Source organism: Solanum lycopersicum, chromosome 9 (genome assembly GCF_036512215.1).
Source record: "Solanum lycopersicum chromosome 9, SLM_r2.1".
Lineage (NCBI taxonomy): Eukaryota > Viridiplantae > Streptophyta > Magnoliopsida > Solanales > Solanaceae > Solanum > Solanum lycopersicum.
Genome location: NC_090808.1, coordinates 64692671 through 64716041, shown reverse-complemented (window position 1 = coordinate 64716041; position 23371 = coordinate 64692671). Strand labels below are relative to the sequence as shown.

The 23371-nt window shown below is 34.2% G+C and overlaps 2 protein-coding genes across 6 annotated transcripts; both read right to left on the bottom strand.

Moving 5' to 3' along the window:
* Positions 1-6465: 6465 nt before the first annotated feature.
* Positions 6466-13654, bottom strand: LOC101255334 (long chain acyl-CoA synthetase 6, peroxisomal). Of its 4 annotated transcripts, none has more exons than XM_026032965.2 (23): positions 13319-13654; positions 13116-13185; positions 12975-13052; positions 12803-12874; positions 12637-12718; positions 12388-12493; positions 12229-12305; positions 11763-11807; positions 11577-11663; positions 11234-11323; positions 11067-11146; positions 10832-10925; positions 10294-10382; positions 10109-10197; positions 8918-9047; positions 8688-8806; positions 8484-8607; positions 8298-8384; positions 7979-8079; positions 7818-7903; positions 7196-7282; positions 7043-7129; positions 6466-6953 (listed from the first exon to the last, which is right to left on the bottom strand). In XM_026032965.2, the coding sequence occupies exons 1-23, from the start codon at positions 13440-13442 to the stop codon at positions 6855-6857; spliced, it is 2103 nt and encodes a 700-aa protein (XP_025888750.2). In that variant the 5' UTR covers positions 13443-13654; the 3' UTR covers positions 6466-6854. The 4 variants fall into 4 exon arrangements, with proteins under 4 accessions (XP_025888750.2, XP_025888751.2, XP_069145089.1 ...); XM_026032966.2 differs by having other exon boundaries at positions 13125-13185; positions 13319-13653; XM_069288988.1 differs by lacking the exon at positions 11763-11807.
* Positions 13655-16379: 2725 nt separating this feature from the next.
* LOC101258485 (putative cyclin-T1-1) lies at positions 16380-23371 on the bottom strand. Of its 2 annotated transcripts, XR_003248082.2 has the most exons (8): positions 22964-23371; positions 21501-22128; positions 21229-21310; positions 20982-21116; positions 20691-20866; positions 17844-20386; positions 17423-17568; positions 16380-16699 (listed from the first exon to the last, which is right to left on the bottom strand). XR_003248082.2 is itself a non-coding variant. In XM_004247324.5 (7 exons), the coding sequence occupies exons 2-7, from the start codon at positions 22121-22123 to the stop codon at positions 16668-16670; spliced, it is 1194 nt and encodes a 397-aa protein (XP_004247372.1). In that variant the 5' UTR covers positions 22124-22128; positions 22964-23244; the 3' UTR covers positions 16380-16667. The 2 variants fall into 2 exon arrangements, 1 of the variants encoding a protein (XP_004247372.1); XM_004247324.5 differs by lacking the exon at positions 17844-20386 and having other exon boundaries at positions 22964-23244.

The following is a 23371-nucleotide window of genomic DNA, read 5'->3' as shown; positions in this document are numbered from 1 at the left end:
GACATCAATGTGCAACTTCAATACACTACACAAGTTTAAATATAACACTAGTTCCTTATTTTAATTGTAATATAAAGTTTATTGTTGTAATCCTTTTACAATTTATTTGATCAAAGTTCATGTGTCAAAATAAGTATCACATCTACTAGTGGTGTATTTCGATCAATCATATTGTTATGTCACTTAAATCTGATCGATCGAAAGAAACTTGTTTTTATACTATTTCTTTTGCTATGTCATCACTTAAATTGAAGCATGTTCTCATCATAAATTCTTTGTTCTATAACTATAAATAGAAGTCCACATAATTTAGAAATCACACTAAAATTCTGTCAAGAAGCCAAAGAAAGCTTGTGGATCAAACGTCACACATTTCTCTACAAGAGCAGTGAATTTATTTTTAAAAAGACGAATCAGAAGAAACAAATTTTATTGTTTACGATTTATGGCACCCCCAATGAGACCAAATATGTCCATCTCCTCTCTTAGTACAAATCAAATCTTTGAATCTAAAGCCATAAAATTGCAAAGGTGAAAGGTACCTTGAGTCTCGTCTTTGAGTATCATTAAGTCTGCATTTCGAGAAGTTTTGAAGTCGAAGACATTTATAGACACTGCAAATTTGTGGAACTCTACAAGACGGTGTCCAACTCTAGTTGAGACTCTACAAGATGTATTCGATTTTAGTTAAGATTCCAGGAGGCTACTCTCAGGGGCGGAGCCACCTTGTTTTGGACACCCTTCGTCGAAAAATTATACGATATATACACGTAATGTTTTCACTTATATTGATATATAGTGTATTATGGACACCCTAAAATAATAAATTAAAATAACCCGTAGTGTAGATGGCTAGAGCAGTCACAAACAAACTCTCGCCCCAGTTTGATTCCCTGCCTGAGCATTTTCATTTTTCTGTAATCATTTTGCCTTTTTGAAGTTTGTAAAACATGCCTAAGTTTAACATAATTGAGCTTAGCGATATATAGTGTTATGCTTGTCTTGAGTGGCCCAAGTTCGAAACTCACCTTCAATGAGAATTTTTTTCAACTAAATTAGAGAACTTTCAAGAGAGAAGAATCAAGAGAGGAACAAAATTGTACCTATAATATTGTTTATCAATAATATTCTTGTTTCTTCAAATTTTCATTATGGTTAATTTATTTTCCATATGTTCAATATTTGTTGCAACCAATTGTGTTGTTAAATCTATCTTAGGTTGCTATGAAATGGTTTCATACTTTAAAATTTTATTTTATAGTATCTCTACCTTGTACTAAGGAAACATTAATTATGAAGGGTTTTAATTATTTTATCCTTAGTTGGTATTTGAAAAATCATAACATCATATCATAATTAAAGTACTTATAGTTTTCGAAAACAATTATTACCAAGAATATAATAGGGACATTAATTCTTTTTTCTTATATATGGTTAAGTAAATAACATAAAAATAAGATGTACAACATGTTATATAACATAACAAGTTCAAATATGGAGTAGCACTACTTAGTTTGTGTAAGAAAAAGTTAACATTTTCAGTTTCTGTTAATTAAGAGTCATGGGTATAATTGGATTAACATTACCTTCTTATCTCCCCCCTCCCCCCCCCCCCCCCACCACCACTCCACCCCCACACACAAAATAAATAAATAAATAAATTATGTTTTATTTTTCAGATTCCGTTACATAAATAAAAATATCTTGTAATATCAATATACATTATTATCCGGATTCTGTAACATAAATAAATAAATCTTATATTGTCTATTCACATTATTATTAAGATTTTTCAACATAAAAAAAATCTTTCTTTAATTTGTATATCTAATCTAATAAACATTGAAGTTGGAATGTAGTCATTTTTCGAAATTAAAAGAATCTATTATATTTTCATGTAATTAAGTGGACCACACAAATTTCCCTTTAGAGACAGCTATATAAACCACTCTGCTTCTTTTGTTTTACTCACTTATTCTTCTATATACACAAAAATATTTTTTTAAAATTATTTCCTTTCAGATGAAAAAGAAAGGAAACGATTTTCTTGAGATGAGGTACATTATAGTGTGTGAGAAAGACGTTATGAGAAAGTACACAACTGAGGATCTCAACCAGAGGAGAAACTCCTGGCTTGGGACTTTCAATATGCCGGATAAAGTTGTTAAGGATTACGATGTGACGGAGAGATTGTCTGATCGTCACGAAGATAACTTACAAAACATCAACAACTTTCTCAAAAAGGATTGGATAATAATAATTATTCAATCCTATCCTTCAAAACCTGAGATAATCTTTGGTTTTTTAGAGTGTCATACTTACAAAAATTAGTGACACCTTCTAGCGTAGAAATAACTTCTTTGACACATCATAAGCCCTTACAGCTTTCTATTGTGTTTAGAATGTACCAATCTAAAAGGGGATCCTCCCATTGAATCTTAGATCTCTGTCATGCACTTTTCCCATGGTGTCTTCCTCACACCTCTATAACATACCTAATCTAAGATGAACATACCTCATCTAAGATGAGGTACATTATAGGTTTTATGAGATACATTATAGATATGTGAGGAAGGCATTATGGGGAAAGTACGCAATAGAGTTCATAGACTCCTGAGGAAAAATCTCTGGCTTAGGACTTTTAATATGCCGAATAAAGTTGTAAACGATTATGATGTGGCGGAGTGGTTGTCTGACCTTCACGAAGATAACCTTCAAAACATCAATAACTTTCTCAAAAAGGATTGGATAATAATAATTATTCCAATCCTATCCCTCTAAGCCAGAGACAATCTTTGGTGTTTTAGAGGATTATCCTTACGAAAATTAGTGACATCTTCTAGCCTAGAAACAACTTCGTCGCCGCATCATAAGCCCTTGCAGCTTTCTACGGTGTTTAGAATGTACCAAGCTAATGAAGGATCCTCCCATTGTATCTCTGATCTCTGTCGTGCACTTTTCCCATAGCGTCTTCCTCACACCTCTATAACATACCTCATCTAAGATGAGGTACATTATAGGGTTTATAAGGTACGGGATGTGAGAAAGATATTATGGGGAAAGTACGCAATAGAGATTAGAGATTTTAGAGGAGAAACCCCTGGCTTGGGACTTTCAATATGCCGGATAAAGTTGTTAAGGATTACGATGTGACGGAGAGGTTATCTGACCGTCACGAAGATAACCTCTAAAACAACAACTTTCTCAAAAAGGGTTGGATAATAATAATTATTCCAATCATATCCTTCCAAACACCTGAGATAATTTTTGGTGTTTTAGAGGGTTATCCGTACGAAATTTAATGACACATTCTAGCCTAGATGAGGCATGTTATAGACGTCATGTTTTAGAGGGTTATCCGTACGAAATTTAATGACGTCTTCCTCACACCTCTATAACATGCCTCATCTAAGTTCAGGTACATTTTAAGGATGATGAGGTACATTATAGGGATGTGAGGAAGTAGGGGTGCATATGACCGGGTTAGTTCGGGTTTTTCAAATTTTAAATCAAACCATTCATCTAAAATTTTTAAATTTATAAACCAAAGCGAATCAATAAAGTTATGATTTTTTTGGATTTTTCAACCTCGGGTTGGTTCGGGTTTTTCAAATACCAAATCAACCATTATGTCGAATTTTTTAATGTATAAATCAAACCAAACTAATAAACTTCGGATTTTATCAGGTTTTTGAATTTTTCGGTAAAGTTTGCATTCAAACATATTATGAACTTGTGCTTCAAATATTTATTTAGTCCAACCAAAATACAATTATCTAAGGTGTTTTTTAAGAAAATAACACAAAATATGAGATGAGTATTGATGACACAAAAATATTCACTAAAAATAATAATGAAATCATCATATAAAATAAATATTGTAAAGTTATAATGAAAATAATCATAATTTAAAAGTACTAAATCATGCTAAAATAAGTTTAATAAGTATTAGTTACATTTTTAAATAATTAAGGAAAATTAAATTAGATTATGTATTTTAATTGTCTAAACCAATGTAAAACTAAAGTACAAATATTCAATATTATTGTCATTCTTAGGTCTCATTTGTTTCCATTAAGATTAAGAGGTCTGAATCTGTATACACATCTGAATATTAAAATTTGCATTAAAATTAGGTGATTTAATCTGAATACACATCTGAATATTAAGATGTGGTCTCTAAATTTGAACACTAAATAATTAATGTAGTTTGTTTTTAATATCTGAATGTGCATGTGAAATTAACATCAAATTAATAAAATTTCATAAAAAATTCATTTCAACAAAATATATCACTTTTGATTAAAAAAAAAGTTTTAAAAGTTTTAATAATCATGATTTGGAAGTACAATTTTTTCATTCAAAAACCTTGATAAACGTCAATACACCAACAGTGTTCTTGATACCGTCAACACAAGAAAATTATTAATATAAAAAAAACTTGAAATGATTTATGAAAACTTACCAGTTCAAGAGTGGGGAAATGGTGTTTGATTGAGTAAAGAGATAAGGAAAGGTTTCGGTAATGAGATAAAAAGACACGCTTAAAACAGAGAAGAGATTGTTTCTTATTTGATAACTTATTAAATGAGTTTGTATGTTGTTAAGAGTTTCTTACATATTTAATTCATTCAGACTCATTAAGAGGCTTTTTAAAAAATAAAACAAATGAACTTAATGGACGGAATTTGAATCATTCAAATTCAGAACTAAAAATCAAACATACTTAATAGGTTAAATCTGAATCATTAAGATTCACACCTCCATTAAGTGCTAACAAATGAGATCTTAGTGTTGAATTGATTTTTTTTGCATTAGTATTAATTTGATTTTAATTTAAGTTTTATTATGATTTTCTAAATCAATGAACTACAATCTTTATTAGATCATTTTGAATTCTAAGTTTTGAACTTGAAATAATATATTAAAAGATAAAACTATGAAATAGTATAAGAAATATTTTAAAATGATATTAAAATAAATATTTTTATGTATAAAATAAAATTTTATAATTACATATATAATGTCGGGTTGGTTTGGTCTCGAATTGTTTTTTTTAGTTAAAACCAAACTAACCCAAATATAATCGGGTTTTTTTTTAATACCAAACGACTAGTCGGAATTTTTTCAGTTTGACTTGGTTTGCAGTTTAGTTCGTTTTTCGGTTCGATTTTGTACACCCCTATGAGGAAGACGTTATGAGGAAAGTACACAGAGATCAGAGATTCCAGCCAAAGGAGAAACTCCTAGCTTGGGACTTTCAATATGCCGGATAAAGTTGTTAAGCTTTACGATGTGGGGGATAGATTGTCTGACTGTCACGAAGATAACCTCCAAAACACCAATAATTTTTTCAAAAAGGATTAAACAGTAATAACGGTTTCAATACTATCCTCCCAAATATGATAATCTTTGGTATTTTGGAGGGTTATCCTCAAGAAAATTATTGATACCTTCTATCTTAGAAACAACTTCATTGTTGTATCATAAGCCCTTGCAGTTTTCTCCAGTGTTTTGAAAGTATCAAACTAACGGAGGATCCTCTAATTAGATATGTGATCTCTGTCGTCCACTTTTCCCATGATGTCTTCCTCACACCTCTATAACACACCTCATCTAAGTTGGGTACATTATAAGGATGATGAGGGGATGGAGGAAGACGTTATAAAGAAAGTACACAGTAGAGATTAGAGATTCCAGTTAGAGGAGAATCTCCTAGCTTGGGACATTCAATATACCGGATAAAGTTGTTAAGGTTTACGATGTGGCGGAGAGATTGTTTGACCTTCACGAAGATAATCTCAAAAACACCAACAATTTTCTTAAAAAAGATTAGACAGTAATAACTATTCCAATCCTACCCTCCCAAACCTGAGATAATCTTTAGTGTTTTAGAGGGTTATTCTTGGGAAAATTAGTGACACCTTCTATCCTGGAAAGAACTTCCTCGCCGCATCATAAGCCCTTGCAACTTTCTCCGGTGTTTTGAAAGTACCAAGCTAACGGAGGATCTTCTGATTGGGATCTGTGATCTCTGCCGTGCACTTTTCCTATGACATCTTCCTCACACCTCTATAACACATCTCATCTAAGAGAATCACTGTCTTTCTTCTGTATTATCTAAAAAACAAAAGGATTTTTTTTGTGTATATAAAAGAATCAATGGGCAAAACATCATGTTGTTTTTTTGTATTTTTATTTTATAACAGAATTTAGCAGTATCACATGGTAAAAGATTGGTTTCATTTTTCTTTCTAAAATTTTTCATTGACTCAATACGTGGGAAACAAAAGACTTGAAAATGTAACAGATCAGTAAAAATACATAATATTTTTGTTAAGAGATTATGATAAATGAATTTGCTTATTGCTTCTAGTTTTCAATAAATTTCAATAGTAAATTTATTCTACAAATATAACCAAAACTAAATATGTTATTAATTCACATCAAACAATATAAGCTATTAAAAAAAATTACATTCGGAAATATCATAGTACAATACAGCACAACACGATATGTTATGAAATAGTAGATAAGTGATAACTGTACATACAGGGTGTTATATGTAGGAAGCGTACCTATCTTCTGCAAATTATTAAAAAAAGTAAAGACAGTGAAAGGAAAACAACATAATGGATGGCATCCTGAGAGTGGAGTACTGTACACGAATATGTACGAACAATAAAATCTATTGTTTTCAGCTCGAACAAAATATATATAATTGAAAGCTTTTCAAGCTGTATTTTTGGTTCTTCAGAAGAAAAATGTTTTACACTTCTTGTCAATATTATAAGTTCATTGTGAGATGGACAATATTTCAACAGCATAAGACCACAATATTTTGTTTTTGCCTTTCATAAGATTTTATTTGGAGAAGAGTTGGATGTTGAGAGTTCTGCATACATGTCTGCTATTTCTCTAGCAAAGTATGTTCTTGCTTGTGGCCTTTTTATCTGAAAAAAGGACAAGGAACACAGAAAAAAACTAATTTGAGAAATGGAGACTTCCCCTAGTTGTCTAATAATCGCGGAACAACACTTACCTTATACGTTGGAGTAAGCAGATCATTCTCCATAGAAAAAGGCTCAAGCACCAAAGTGATAGCTTTTGCAAATTCGAAACCTCTCAACTGCAAAGTGTTTTCCATGAGAAACATGTTGAAAACATAAGGTCATTGCAGGGGAATTCAAATTACCTGTGCTTCCTTTCCAACAGTATCCATGTCTTTCAATATTGCAAATTTTGCTCTTGGATCAGTGCAGAGCTGTTTCACGTCTTTATTCTGCTCTCTCCAAGATAAATATAATCACGTACAATACTAACAAATACTTATAATTCTCTTCACATTTGAAAGAAAGTCTATGTCTCTACTTCTTACTCTACAATGCTTTATATAAGTCTAATGAAAACATCACAATTTTCATTAATGAAGTTTGGTACTCTTTATGACCATATGAACATTTCATAAGGAAAGCATCAGCCAGATAATACATTGAATTTTAATATTCCAGATTACGTCTTGAGTGCCTATGCTACAAAAGTGAAAGCATATTTGTTACATTTCAAATGTCATGTACGATTGCGGAAAGAAAAGAAACTAGAGCCAAAATAAAAGGGATGTAATTATGATCACAAGGAAAATGATCTTTTTGGTTCCCTTATATTTTTCAGCCACCTTATGTTATGATGAATCTTTTTATAATATTTATCATCTCTTTCCCTTTATGACAACTGATACAACATAACCAAATAGCATAAAATCTTTGCAGTTATTCATGAGAGCAGGTTAAAGATGTAAGAGGAATTCAGGGTGTCACCTTGATGCCTTCATTTATAGCCCATGTTTTCAACATGTCCAGGTCCACGCAGACTATGGCTACCAGAGAGGAATTCAGGCTGTCACCTGACAAAGAATACAACAGTACAGTAAAAGGCGTCGTACATGGGGTAGTGAGGTTACTGCAACACCATATCTTACCATGTATAAAGCACTGTGCAACATACTTGCTATTTGCATAAACATTCTCAATTTTTTCCGGAGCTACATATTCTCCCTGTGCTAACTTGAAAATGTTCTTCCTGCAAACAAATAGCAAAAGATAAGACTTTCTACAAGTAGCCAATGATCTTCGTATACCGTGCAACTTCATTAAAATGGATTCTAGCTACAAGGAAGCAATCTTATTTAACTCTCCATATTCAAGGAACATAAACTAGATTGCAACAAAGAGGGAGAAAAACTACTACTACTTCATAATCCATCTATGAAAGGCAAGTACTATTAGTTACCCTCTCACCTATCAATTATCTTTAAGCGGCCACCAGGTAGCCACGCTCCAATATCTCCGGTGTGAAACCATCCATCTTTGTCAATCACTTCTCTCCTGAACAATGTCATTGGATAATTTTAAAATTTAACTTGGACAGTTCCCTGCTAATATGCAAACTACAAAGGGGTGAGTAAGTTAAAGAAATGCCCTTACGTCTGTACTTCATCCTTGTAGTATCCTTGGAACACTATGGGTCCTCTTACACAAATCTCTCCACGGGGATTAGGCTGATCTTCAGATGAATAATTCATATCAGGGACATCAACAAGCTTTATTTCTAAAACATGAAAACATAATTAGTCCTTGTCCAGGCATAAGACAAATTGAAAAAAAAAACTTGCTTGGAGTCGTACTAACCACATGCAGGATTAGGAGAGCCCACATGACCCGATAAGATATCACTCTGATCCATGTTACTTATAAGGCAAGAGGTTTCGGTCATTCCATATCCTTCTATTACTTGACAACCAAAGCATCTGAACAATAAAACTACTTAACTAAATTTACACAAAACGAAGTATCTGATCTCTGTTATGTTCATAAATTGATCATAATTGGTGAAACTTAATGAAGTTTGTTCGACTCACATCCGCAAAAAGTCCATAACATCAGGAGATAATAGTGAAGCTCCTGAGACCATCAAGCGAACTCTTCCTCCTAGCCTTGCTTTTATTTTGTTGAATACCAATCTATCCCAGATTAGGGATGCACTTTTTCCTGGAAAAGCAAATATTAATCTACAATATATCACAGCAAAAAGAGATGTGTCTCCGTTCTCTTCATAGGTCAATCCTACAGAGTTGTTTGGAAGGTCAAGACTATTAGAAATGCACCAAAGCTGTTATCTTACTAAAAAGCACCCTAACAAGAAGGCACAAATTGTATTTTGCGAGCTAGTTAGGGAAAATATAAGCCATGCGCCATTCCTAACCTCATAAACAAAGACCTTAATACCACCAAATGAGCAGTAATACAGGAACAGATCACAGCTTTCCTGTCCATCAAAGTACTTCACTTTATAAGTTTCCTTTTTCTTAAAATAGTCAATAAGTGAATCAGAGTCTTCAGTTTACAGCAATGTTTCAAAGGAGATGTCACCATTTGATCTCCTTGAGTGGCTTCCCTGTCCAAACAAAAAGCCTCAGGAGTTTAATGCTTTCCCCCTTTTCTGTTATGTTCCTTCCTTTTGTTCCCTCGTTTTTCATTTTTGTTTTATATGGTGATGATATGACATGAGTTTAAATTGAGGATTCATATAGCCGACCTCAACTTGTTTGGGGTGTAGTTGTTGTTGTGTGTTCCCCTTTCTCGTCTTACCGAAAAGAGAGAAATGAATTTACAGTTGAGGAGACGCCAAGTGTCCATATCAAAGAACTGATACGTTTGCTCACAAAATCAACTAAGTACTAAAGGGGCTAGTTTGTATAGAATAACACATCAGCACCTAAACAAAACCTATCAAGCAGCATTTTAATTAAAAACGAATTATCTCACTAGTATAATTGAGGGCTGAAGCATTTGTGGCTATGTCAAACTACAAGTGGTTTAACACAATTACACTGACTTGTCACTACTGTGTAATCATAATTTTCAACATGCTACGCATCTTGGACCTCTATTAACCATAACTACGAATGTGCCCATCTCCATACTAATAGACCTCTATGGGAACAATCATAAATACTAAAGAAACATTAGATGACGCAAACAAGATAAATAGAGGTCCAACATGCATAGGAGAAGCCATCTATTTCTTGATAGAGGTAAGAATACCTCACCATTAAAAATTGCTTGCTTCTTCGCATTATAAGCAGAATTAAATATCGTCTCTCTGATTGAGCCAAATGTCTTCACAGTATTCATAATGCTGCAAAAAGAAGCATCTAAGTTAATTGAGGGATCACATAAAACTAAAATTAGCACAAATACAAATAGCAAATCAGCATCAACACAAGTCAATTACCCGGCATATAATCTATTGTATAACCGAGGGACGCTGCAAAAGACAGTTGGCCTTAATACAGCTATATCATCCACTAGTTTCAGATTATCCTGAATGCAGAGTAAAGTTAAACACAGTATTACCTTAGAGAAATGTAGAGACATTGCTTAGAATATTGTAGACAACTAATCCTGAAAATTTTCTAAATCTTTTAGCCTAATAATATCTCCTAAATGTCATTTGGCAACAAACAAAACCTCCTGACCTTAGGAGGTGAACATTTTCCCTCCATCAACTAAAGTTTGTGGCATTGCCCTTAAAGTTGATTAAAAGTTAAATCTCTTGCACATTGATATGTTCCTATGATTGTATTAGTTGTATTTCATGATTTCAAGCAAGCCATTGTTTGAACAAATACATGTCGAAAAAATTAAGCAACAAGAATAATTTACAGTTTTGGATGCATTCGAGCTAGAATAATCCATAGGCTTGACAAACATGGTTCATGAAAGGACTGCTACAAGAAAATCCAGAAAGCATTCTAGGTTAAGTCTCATACTCCCTGATAGAATCCAGAAGCTCCTCCAAAATAGACCAGCAACACTTGGTTAGTCCTCTCATATATATGTGCCAGCGGAAGATATGAGATGTAACTATTAAAATTCAGATAAAAGTTTCAGAAAAATCTATAGAAAGCTTCAACTGAATGTAAGAGATATTTAACTCCTGAACTTTTTTAATAAAAAGGCGATTCATGCTGATTTTTGGTTGGTATTATAATAATTAGTACTCACATATCTGAAGAGTACAGTGTGATGCCGATACTCACACCAGCGACGTTTGCAATCACGTTTGCATGGGTCAAAACAGCACCCTATCAGTTTTGATAAAAGCAACACAATCTGCTTCAGTTCTGAAAAGCAATAGCATTTAGAATTGAGTAGATAATAATCTTCTGTACCTTTGGGGTCCCAGTAGTACCACTCGTATAGCATATTGTAGCAACAGCCTCAGGTTTTGGTGGGCAAAAGGGCTGAAGATTGCTGAGACCCTGAAAGAGAACCATTCACTAATACTATGAAACCTTAACAATCAAGTAGTGAAGTACAAACATAGTAGTGCTGCTAATGAAATTACACTTAAGGATATATCTCTCATAACTCCACCCATGTCATTAACTGAGATATGTGAAAGATCATACGCAGCACAAATACTAAGTTCACATCCCTGCATCTTCTCATTCCAACTTGGCACAAAATCTAAAACTGATCGTACCATGAAAATACGACTTTTAGTATACATACCTGACTAAGTAGTTTTGAATATGATATGATCTCCACCCCATATGATGATGGAAGTGATGGAAATCTCCCATCTACAGCTCCAACTACCTACACCATACCCAAGCCAGATGAGGACAGATAAATTGCACCCGCCAACATCATAGTTAAGCACCATTTCGATCACCACAATGGGACAGTGTTGCATACCACAATTAAATGCAGAGAAGGAATCTCCGATAAGAAGCGAAGCAACTGCAATTTGAAGACTAATGCCATAAATAAGAACCTCAACAGTGACTTCAAGGAACGCAATGTAGAGAAGAGAAAGGTGATCTATCGAGTACATCTCTTTCTATTTCCCCACGTGATGCTAGCCAAATTCCAGAATGTTAATGTTTTCAAAAGTTCTTTAAAAATATATAATCCACCTATGAAGTTGGGAAGTTAGGCTCTTTTAAATAGTCAGGATATTATGTTCTTTTAAATGGTCAGGAAGAGCATATACAAAATATGGCCAGTCGAAAGTAGATCCGAAACATCAGGTTCTCAATCCAAATGCCACAATTGTAGCAAGTAAAAAAATTGTGTTCCAATATTCTCTAAAGCCTATAATTGAAACTGCTTTCTTCTTCCACTCCCATGTCATCTCAATAGAACTTGAAAGTAAACTCACATGATTTATTGTTTCTGGCACACAAAATATAGCTTCAGTTGCTGCGTGGTTTGCAATATATTTTACAGCTTCTGGACCTACAAATTTTATGGCTTAGGAGTTTTAGCAATGTTGTAAGATCTTAAATGACTTTTATCCCAATAATGTCTGATTACCAACCAAGAGAATCATATAAAGGAACAGAAATATATGAATATGCAGAGCAGGCATGGTCGACTATCAGCCATTCTGGTCGATTCATGAAATACAAACCAACACAAGATCCCTGCCAAGAACCGAAGGAAACAAAATAATCAGTACATAAACAGAAAATATCAACTTCAATTGTTCCTAAAACTGAACAAGGAGATTAAGAAAGAGAACTGAAATCCTTCCAAAATGATTTAAAAAGCTGAGAAAGTAAGTTACCTTTGTTATCTTATGACAAACTAGTGCAGAACCAATCGCTGACCGTGCAGTACCTGCCTCCCCGTATGTCATCCATTTGTACCTGTAGAGTATTTTACATTGGATGAATATCCCTTGAAGATAAATCATAAACTCAATTACAGGCTTCCAATGGCTAATTACATACTGTCCTACAGTTCCATCTTCTCGAACTCGTGATCCTAAGTATTTGCAATCTGGAGACGCCTTAACCGAGCGCCTAACCAGACAAACAAATCAGAATTAAAAAAAACAATTCAAATTATGGTGAATCTTCTTTGAAAGTTATAGGTAAATGCAGAGTCGATTTCGCTGCTCACACGAAATTGTCATGTAAGGTACCAATTTCAGGATGATGTGCAAATCTACTAACAAGCTTCAACGGAGAGCGAGAAGATCTGCATTTAAGAAGAATTAAACCTCAGTTGTGCTTTAGAATACATAGAAGAGTTTGAACTAACTTTTTTAACCTGTACACATTCCATTTTCCTGTCTTCAGTTCCTCGGGGAGCGTATTACTAAATCCTTGCTCTAGTGAAAGTTCAATAATTAGCAAACAAACCGAAAACAAGTTAGTTTGATCACCAACTAATAAACTGAAACAAACATGGATATGTATAAAATGAAATGAATATGTAGCTGCATTATCAGTGGGCAAGAATACCGGAGAAGAATTTGCCGGCGGCATTTCTACGGCGGAGAAGTGACGGTTGATCCTGATCGCCGGCGGTGGTGGAAGCGAGTTGGTTTTGAATAGTTCGAAAACGACGTTCAGCTTTAGAATCCATCAGTTTAAACGACGTCGCTGGTGATTGTATTGTTTTTCCCACCAAAAATTTGCTGGTTAAGAATGCAACTACAAATGCTTGTTACTGTTTGGGTTGCTAGTTTAAATATAATGTTACGTTAATTTTTTTATTTTATGTAACAATTAATTTTGTATGATGACTTTGTTATCGACTTCTCGTACATATTTTTTTGGCTCATTTTAATCTTAAAAAGGAGTTATTTGCGGAAAAAAATAAGTAGGATAGAATAAGTTCCAAACTCTTCGTGATTTCATGCCTTGTTTGTGTTGATATTGTGCTCATGAAATATCTGTGGGAAAACTATACTTCCAAGGGTCTTTTAACTCGTGTTCAATTTCAATATTTTTGTTGTATAGGGTGGTGTGTTTGGTTTGAAACATAAATTGTCTTTCTAAAAATTTTCTAGTGTTTGGTAAGTAGGGCGGGACTAGTAACGTTCTTCAACAGAAAATTATGTTCTCTGTTTAAAAAAAATGACTTAGTTTTACTTTTAGCCTGTTCCAAAATGATCATTTTCCGTTTTTAGCAACATGTTAATTTTAACTTTCCACGTGATATGTTTAAGGCCATAGGATTAAAGACATTTTTGGTACATTAAGCATAACTTTAATTTAGAATCACAAGATTAAAAAGTTCCTTTTATTTTTTTAAACTCCGTTTCAAGTTAAATTCGATCATTTTTTTAAACGGACGGAGTACTATATATATATATATATATTGAACTTCTTATATTTTAAACCTTTTTAATGAAAATTCTACGTCAATAAGTAAAAAATGTATCATCACAAGAATATTCATTGCAATCTAGGAAAATACTATTAAAAAACAGAATAGGGTTGTCATAGGTGGTGGGAAAAATATAATAAACTTGGAATTTACTTATCGATATTCCATATTTTAAAAATTTGACTAATTTCAATTTATTGAAAATTTTCATTTTAGGATGTAGCCTTTCACTAAGACAATTTCATAGCGGAACTCTAATTAAAACCAATTCTAATTAATCTCCACTATAATATTTGATGATAACATGTCTTTATCTACCAACAAAGATTGAGATGGAGTGGCAACTGACAATTACTCCTTTATCCTTAATCAAGAGGTCTCGTATTCGAGTCCTTCTATTATTTTACCTCTAATATAAATTTTTTCAATGCAATTTCAATTATAATTGACTAATCATATTTTAATATAAATATTGAAAACGGTATTAAAAAAAAAAAAACAAAGTCTTTATCTACTATAATCAATAATATGAAAAAAAAAAAAAAAAAGGGAAAGTAGATAGATACTTTCATAGGTTTGGCATAAAACCAAATTAATAAAGCAAAAGTAGTAGTGAACATTTAATGATATAGCCACGTAAAAGTGTGTATAGTCAATTTGGTCTACCAACAATCAATGGCATTATTAAGGTTGCTTCAACTGGTTTGCTGAATGCTACGCCAATTTGGTTGGAAAATAAATGTGAAAACTGAAAAGACGTAGCGTGGAGGTAAAATGTACATAAATCATAGGTAATTTTTCAATATAACTAATCAAAACATAATTTATATGCATTCTAGTTGTTTTATTTTCCTTGCGCAAGGAAGATAAAAATAAATATTAATAACACCATCTAAATTCAAAAGGGCATATCCCATACAATAAAAATATTGAACGAAGCATTAGACATAATTTTAGTTTAGAACTTATTTTATAAAATTAATATGCCTTTTTAAATTTTTGATAATTTTTATTTTACCCTTTTAATTTCAGACTCATCAAATCTTTATAAAACTATACAACGTCAAATGAGACTAGAATTAGCAGAAAAAATATTTAAAAATTGCGAAGTGGAAACAAATTGACTGATTATTGCTCTCAAGCTGACCAAAGGGCATAGAGGTGTCACCTTCTTAATTTGTTGATACTTTTTTCAATGATTGTTTATAATTCAATATATAAAACTATTAATACATTTTAAGGAGAAAATACGCGGCTTAGCAAACTTATACTATTTAATTACTCTCCATAGCTATAGTTTGCTATAATTATCATTCGCGACTAACATTATACACTAATTACGTGGATTAATTTCGAATTTGTATAATTAGGCATATTGTATATGTATAATTCGTCACGATATACAAATAAATATGTATACTCTACAAATTTTTAACCTATATATATATACAATTCACCTCTCTCCCCCTCTCTGCCCTCTCTCGCTCGACTCTCTCCTCCCTCTGTCAATCTCGCTCGCCTCTCTCCTCCCTCTCCCAATCTCCCTTGCCATTTATACAAATGTATATACAATTTTCTAATCTCGTTCGCCTCTCTCCTCGCTCTCTCGATCTCGCTCGCATCTCTCCTCTCTCTCCCAGTCTCGCTCGCCTATGTCGTCCCTCTCCCAATCTCTCTTGTCATATGTACAAATACATATTTATAATATACAATTATCTAACCAATATACATATACAATTCACCTTCCACTCTTTTCCCCCCTCTCTTGCCTCTCTCCTAGTCTCGTAGCTACAAATTGTAATTATAACTATGGAGGGTAATTCATTATTTTTAAATTGCTATAGGTAAAAATTTCCCTTGCATTGACATACAGACAAACCAAAATTAAATGTGTTAATAATTCACATTTACAATCTACTCGAACGTTTTAACTACAAATAACAGAATATAGTACAGTACAACATATCTGTCTTGTGCAAATTATTAATTCAGCAGTCGCAAACGCTTGTTTCTCCATGAAAGAATACTTCACTACGTATGGAAGTTGAGATATTCACAACCAAGAATAACTGCATTCTCTTTCGTAAAATGCCAACAGGCTTCAAGTTGACCAAAAACTCGAAACTAACATGGTAATTACACGAGATTGTGCTCGTAATTCTAAAACAAGAATACCATTAAAGGCTGATGTTCCAAAAATCAGATTCAATAATTAAGGGACACTTTAACAGTTGAAGAAGAAACAATTTACACAGAGCATGAATTTCTTTAACTATATGATCAATTAGATGAACAGGCACTCCTCCGCAGATAATTTCAAACTAAAAAATTCCACCACCAACCTATATACGGAATTGATCCCCAAATTAATCCTATGCATGATGGTAGAATCTACAAATACATCTACCAAGCCAAGACTGAAAAAACGTTGATATAGTCATTTTTGAGTCTGATGTTACTGCTGTCTCTCGTCATCTCCTAAAAGAGCTCCATCAACTGTTGTGCAACATCTGCAATAAAAAACATATAGCATTTTTAAGGGAGATTCAACACATACAACGCAAATTCCTTGTATATAAACAGAACCTTGGGGCTGATATTGTAGCCAATCAAAATATTCATGATAGACATTCAGAATCAGTTTCTGTTTATTTCAAGTCAAGTCTAGCTCTCCATTTGAAGAGCCACAAAAACTAGATGAAACTAGAACGGTCCAATTCCATCCTGTGTTGGGCATGATAGTCAGTTTCAGTTGAAGGTAAAACCCAGATTTTCGCAGTAACTATATAGCATAGCGAAAGTGGACAAAACATGGTGCTCCTTCATAGTGGGGTTAAAACAGCAGAAGGGGAACAGAAATACATGTAGAAAACAGTGGTAGAATGTGCAATTTAACATGCCAAAAAATTTGACTTCAAGCATTGAGTCAAAAATGTTAACACAATCAAGACACTTGTCTTTATGTTATGCATTAGTTCATAACCTAATAACCTAAATGGATCAGTCTGGTGTACTCCCAAACCAACCATTATCATGATCTAAATCTTAGCTCAAATCTATCTTCCAATGAATATTAAACCCCCCTAATTGAAGTCAAAACTGGAGAGACTACAATCCAAAAGGATTTGTGGTACTATGATTCAGAAAAGGAAACTAGATCTCAATAAATAAAAATACATGCAGCCAATAAAAACTAGCAACTACATTATGTCCTGTGATGTATAAATGTATACCTCTTAGTACATTTGGTGATGTTTGAAACTCTTTCCAGACAGAATGATGCGAAGCAAAATCCATGTTCAGAAATTTTGATGCAAGATATGCAGCCCCAGCAGCAATCTGATAAGGCTTGAACTGCAGCCAGAGTGAACTTCGGAGCCTGCAAAAGGAAATCGACTAAGAATAGGAGGAGATATTAATGCTTCACAAAAGTCACTTCCCTGAAAACTAAATGGATAGGAAACATCTGCAGCAACACCATATCATTTGATAGCCATATTTCAAGAACAGCATGGGATCCAAAACTTCTCAAAAGGCACATTGGCCAATACACAGTTACAAGAATACAAGTCTAATAAATTTACAGATCCATTAATAATTGTTTTGAGTCATGTGGAAAAGCCAAAAGAGCAAGCCGAGACAACTTTCTCTTACCAACTACGAAAGCAGCAACCGAGTTCTTCTGCACAGTGTTGAGAGAGAATGAAATATATAACAAACATGTTGTACCATATAGAGAGCACCAACACATAGTCCCAGCTCCGCTGCAGCAGCATTACCCCAAAATATATGCACCTCATATACCAAAATAGAAAGACAGAAGAAGCAACAACTGTTGCGTTCCTTTTTCACTATGATCCACAAATAAACAACAATGGAACTTGTGGACTTGCCAGCTCTGGCCCTCACTTCTAGTTTCACTCATACTGTAGTACATATAAATAATTTCCTACCATATCCACCATGCACAAACTAACAAAATTGCCCAGAAATGGGACTCCACCATTCCTTGCCCAAACAGAACCGACAATTAAGGCTAACCACTGCTCGATGTTAGGAAGACACTAACATGTCCAGTACAACTACGATATTTACCAATAAGTAGAACATTTTTCCCAAGTGAACTTCTCTGGCTACGCGGCATCCTACAATCTTTGGAAAATATGCTACCCAATCCACTAACCAAACCAAAAGGATAAGACAGCGCGAGGAGTGAGGGCTCCTCATTGGGAATAACACTATAACACGTGTTGTGCACCTTATACCTATGTAGTTTTTTTTTATGAAGTATATGTGTGTGTAGTATTACATATAGGGAGGGAGTGTATATAAGGGAGTGTATATATGTGTGTGTTGTGCACCTTATACCTATGTAGGTTTTTTTTATGAAGTATATGTGTGTGTGTAGTATTACATATAGGGAGGGAGTGTATATAGATTTGTAAGAATCTTCACCCGCAAAGATTGATAAGCATAAAAAATGCTTTCTAGCCACTATGGTGCTCACACTTAATTAAAAAAAATTTGGTAGGTACATATATTAGATAGTAAAAAGGTGCAAAATATTTAATGAGTAAATTTTACACATTAGAGCTCCACCTCACCACGGCAATTTTCTCTATGCATTACAAGGCCTTGCCATAAGAACCTTAAGAGAATGTCTCTGCTCTGAACAACAAACTTGAAACCAAGAAAAAAAAAGTAATATAATATATATATAAATATCAATTACCTTATATAAGTAATATAGTGACTTCTTTTGTTGTGTGTTGCGGGTATATATAATAAAATAAAACTTGGGACATTGATTTTAAGTTACCAAGTAGTTGAGTAAAACTGCAGTAACACTTCCTTTCAATAATACTACTTGACCTCGGCAATTTTGTCAACCATCTTTGCCAGTACAAGTATACTTTTTTTTTGAGAATTAAAATGCTGTAGAGGGGATCCGAGCCGGTGTATGTGTACTTTTTTATAGGAGGACTTCCAATTTAGAGTTCCATCAAGCAACCAGAAGAGCTAAAATACTAGCATTTAACACCACTAATTGACTCCCAGGTACGAATCATTGCCACTTAAGTGCAGTAACCTAGCACATAGAGACAGACTACCAATATCTGGCGCTAGCATACAGCAGCAAGGCATGGAAGAGGAGGGAGATTAGGTCCTCCAACATGTGCTCCGTCGACACAAACCAAGCTTGTCCATCGGAGTTAGTCACGTGTCCAAATGGAAAATAATGCATAGTCTAATGTCTTTTCAGAGATCAAGAAGAACAGAACCAGGGAAAAGATAGAAATCAAGCCTCATTATTCAATTCACCCTAATTGTAAGGGAATAGAGCAGCGCCTACTCAGATGCAGGTCTAAATGTTAATACATCTGTCAGTTGGACAATGAATATTATCCTACCAGAAGAACTCGAAAAGCTGGATTCAGCATGGGACTAGTAGCTGAAGGAAAAAAGATCAACATAATCAAGAAGAGAAGTAGGAAAAACTTCTGGTAATTTCTTCTTCTTCTATTCAAAAAGGAAGGATTGGGAGCAGCTAATAGAGTCTGGGAACCAAAACAGCAAGCCCCAGATCATGGCACACTTCATTAATAGGGGTCGGGTAATTACATGCTGTCGAGGAGTAAAGAAGAAATGGTACCAAAACTACTAAAAACAGAGGCACCATAATTTGGGAAAACAGTAGTCTGTTCAGTCCTGCTCTGCCACAAAGGTTACTATACCTTCAAGATGTTACTCTTTTTTATACCATGCTTAAGGAATAGTTTCTTTGTTCCAACAAGAAGAGTACTTCTAAAACCTGTATTGACCAGTTCAGAACCTGGACTACCCATACCCACCATTGGGGTGTCGAAAAAACACCACCAACCCTTAAAGAGTTCCCGGTCCAAATCACTAGCATCCTACGCGGACAACCTGTGGAATAGGCTACATGAAGAAAGTAAGTGCATGAGGACTCCACATCATTTGAACATGAAAAACATAAAGTATCATATAGCAGACTTCTGGAGCATCTTTGACATTCTTCTAGGTCAATGGCCATACTACTAAGATGTCGGCATGGAAAAGCATCCACAAGAAGTGGCTAGTTTTAACTTCAGACTGTAAAACAAAACATTTGATGTACAGCATATCAACCGCCAGCAAATATCATACAGGAGAGCAAGCTAATCCTTCTATAGACCCTGCAATTATATGGCAATCCAAAAGATCAATATCACCGGCCAGAGTAGCTAGAGCAGTCAAGGGAGAGAAAAACCATATTTACACGAGTTACAAGCAGTTGTAGACCTAAAATGAGTAATAAGTTGGATAAGAACTTGTCATCCAGATACCACGAAATATTGAATCACTTTAGATCATTTTGGTTGCGAATCTACGACCTCTGGAAAAGAAGCTATAATACCAAAATAAAATGCAACGCTCCAACAGAAATCAACTTCGATTCCAGAGGCAAATTATCAATCATATAGAGGTTAACAAACTTACCCTTCACTGACAAGATGTAGTGCCAGATTCACCAACACCGTTTCAGAGAGCCCTAATTTTTCAAGGGTGGACGTAAGAGATTCATATGGATGTTGGACAGTCAGTTCAAAATTTAGAGTGGTCAATATCATCTGTTCAGCCTCAGTAATGCGTTCACGGTACTGCTCAAACCAGTCCTGCAGAAAAACATCATTTAAATGGATAAGAAGTATGCTAAGAGCTTCACAATCTTGCCATACGAAGAATATTTGGATGATCAATAATGCACAAAGACAAAGCATAAATCCTAACCACGGGTAGAAAATATGAAAGAACTGCAAGATCCTGCTTGTGAAAAATTTCACATGAGGCCTTCAGAACATTGTTGAGAGGCCGTGCAGTCTCTTCTGACTTTGCCGCAAGAAAGAGAGCAGCAGTAGCAATCAACTGCATACATAGAAAAAATACTAACAATTAGCCAAGCATTTAACATAATGAAGCGGAAAGTTCAGAAGATAAAAAATATAGCAGATTTTAGCGCATAAAACAATGCACTTACAAATCTGTCATGACATGCATGTGATCGCCTCACAAAGAAGCGGTGACACAGAACCATGGCAGTTCCTATAGTGGTCTGTGGCCTGCAAGAAGGTACAAACAAAAATTAGTTCCATCGGAAAATAAATTCATAGGAACAAGTAACTTATGCTAGCAATCCTCCTGATAAAACTAGGAGAAGACAAGTACCCCAAAAGCTTAAGAGCCTGTTTGAAGTAAAGTTTTCAAACTTGTGTAAGATACAATGAATTTAAGCCCCAAACGGAAACTTACAGGTCCAAGCGAATTCCAAGGTTCTGAAGGAAAGCACAATATGAGTATCGAAGATGTGCTTCATGCATTGCATCAATACCATCTTTCCTGGATGGAGAGCATTTCTCAATTTCCTCTTTGGACATAAAGATATTATCAGTTTCAGTATCTTCAAGCCATGAGCGGTCACGCTTCGAACATGTGGGTGCGCTTGCATCAGAACGAGGTTTAGAAGTAGTGGCAGAATTATTGTTACGGACTGGATAGGCATCATCATAAGCTCTGGAATTCCTTAAAGGCACGTTATAGCATGTGCTTTGTCGCTTTGAAGGAACATCATTACATGCATAGGGTGCTTGAGAGTACCTGCCACTGCTTTCCCAACCAGAAGTTGAGCACCTCCTCCTCTTCGAAGAAGGTTCAGCCTCAGGCTTTATGAGATTATCATAACCGTAGCTATACTCGCTAAAATTTCTACCCACGTCATGGGAACTATTAGAGTTGAAAAAATGGGTATCAACAGTGTTATAATTGTTGTAAGCGGAGGAATGGACCATTCCTCTACTCTGGTTCCTGCCATAAAAAGACCTGGAGTCTCCACGAAAAGGGCCACCCTGTGAAAAGTAGGTCTGGGCGAGAGCCATGGTTCCTGTTAAGTTCAAAAACAAATATCAGTACAAACTAAATTGCATCAATTTCTCCAAAGAAAGAAACAGATATTCAATCTGTTATTCTCAGCATACTAACATATAGTCTTAATCTCTTCAAGCATAGAGAGACAAACTTTCTTACTAAAATTACAGTTTTTTCAAACAAACTCAAATAGAGCAAAAAAATTAAGTCCTTACCACAGAGCCATTTCCATCTACAATCCATTAACTAACACAAAGCCAAGTTCATCAGCCCTCAAACATGATAGCTGAACCTTTTGTATCCTAAATAAAACTAGACTCACATAGAACTACAATACGAGTAAGCTCAAATTAATTTTCATAAATACCATGAAACAGACAACAATGATTTTTTTTTCTATAATCTCATGAAACAACAATCAATCATCAGAATTTCATTAGCAGGAAAAAACACCTCACTCCACATCAAATTTAGTTTATAATTCACAAAAAATAAAGAAATAAACAAAACCCACCAATCGACCCAAACAAGTAATCCTGAATACTCCGAAAAAATCCCAAAAAAATTCAAGTTCCATTTTTTCCCAAAAAACTCACCCAACCGCAAAAATTACTCAAATTCATAAACTTAAGGATATTATCATCATCCAAAACGAAAATTTGAATTAACTCATAAACATATATTAGAAATACCAAAACTATCAAAGAAAGTACCAATCTTGCAAGAAAAAAAGCCTCGTCAAAGCTACATATCACATAGATCCTCAAGAATCAAAAATTTAAAGGTATGATTATCAATCAAACGATAAACTAAAGTAGATAAAGATCTAAGTGGAAAAAAAGGGTAATTACCTTAATATCGCAAGAAAAAAGAGATCGAAAGACTCCGTTTTGGATCGGAAGAATCGGCGAATTTCACAATTAATAATGAGGTGATGGAAAATAGTTACAGGTGATTGCTTGAGATTAGGGTTTGGTGAATTGGTGAAGATGGAAAACAAAGAGAATGAGAGAGAAGAGAGAATAATTGGGTAACTTATTTGGAATTTGCGAAGGAAACGGTTATTTATGTAATCACTTTTTCAGTCCACATAGCTATCCAATTAATTCAAATTCGTATTATATAATATAATAAAAATTATTAGTGAAAATTATTTTTTATAGAAGATTTTTAAATATCTAGCGCAAAAATTTAAAACTTTAAATTAAGGATGAAACAATCATATCCCCGCAATTCCGCACCATATCTTTTGATAATCA

Coding starts and splice junctions, on each gene's coding strand:
- LOC101255334 (XM_026032965.2), bottom strand. CDS start 13,442: ATGGATTCTAAAGCTGAACGTCGTTTTCGAACTATTCAAAACCAACTC. Junction 12,306..12,387: donor TCCTTTATATGATTCTCTTG/GTTGGTAATCAG, acceptor TAAAATTTGTAG/GTCCAGAAGCTGTAAAATAT. Junction 9,048..10,108: donor GAAGCAAGCAATTTTTAATG/GTGAGGTATTCT, acceptor TTGCTTTTCCAG/GAAAAAGTGCATCCCTAATC.
- LOC101258485 (XM_004247324.5), bottom strand. CDS start 22,123: ATGGCTCTCGCCCAGACCTACTTTTCACAGGGTGGCCCTTTTCGTGGA. Junction 21,117..21,228: donor ATGCATGTCATGACAGATTT/GTAAGTGCATTG, acceptor CTATGTATGCAG/TTGATTGCTACTGCTGCTCT. Junction 16,700..17,422: donor ATCACCAAATGTACTAAGAG/GTATACATTTAT, acceptor TTTTTATTGCAG/ATGTTGCACAACAGTTGATG.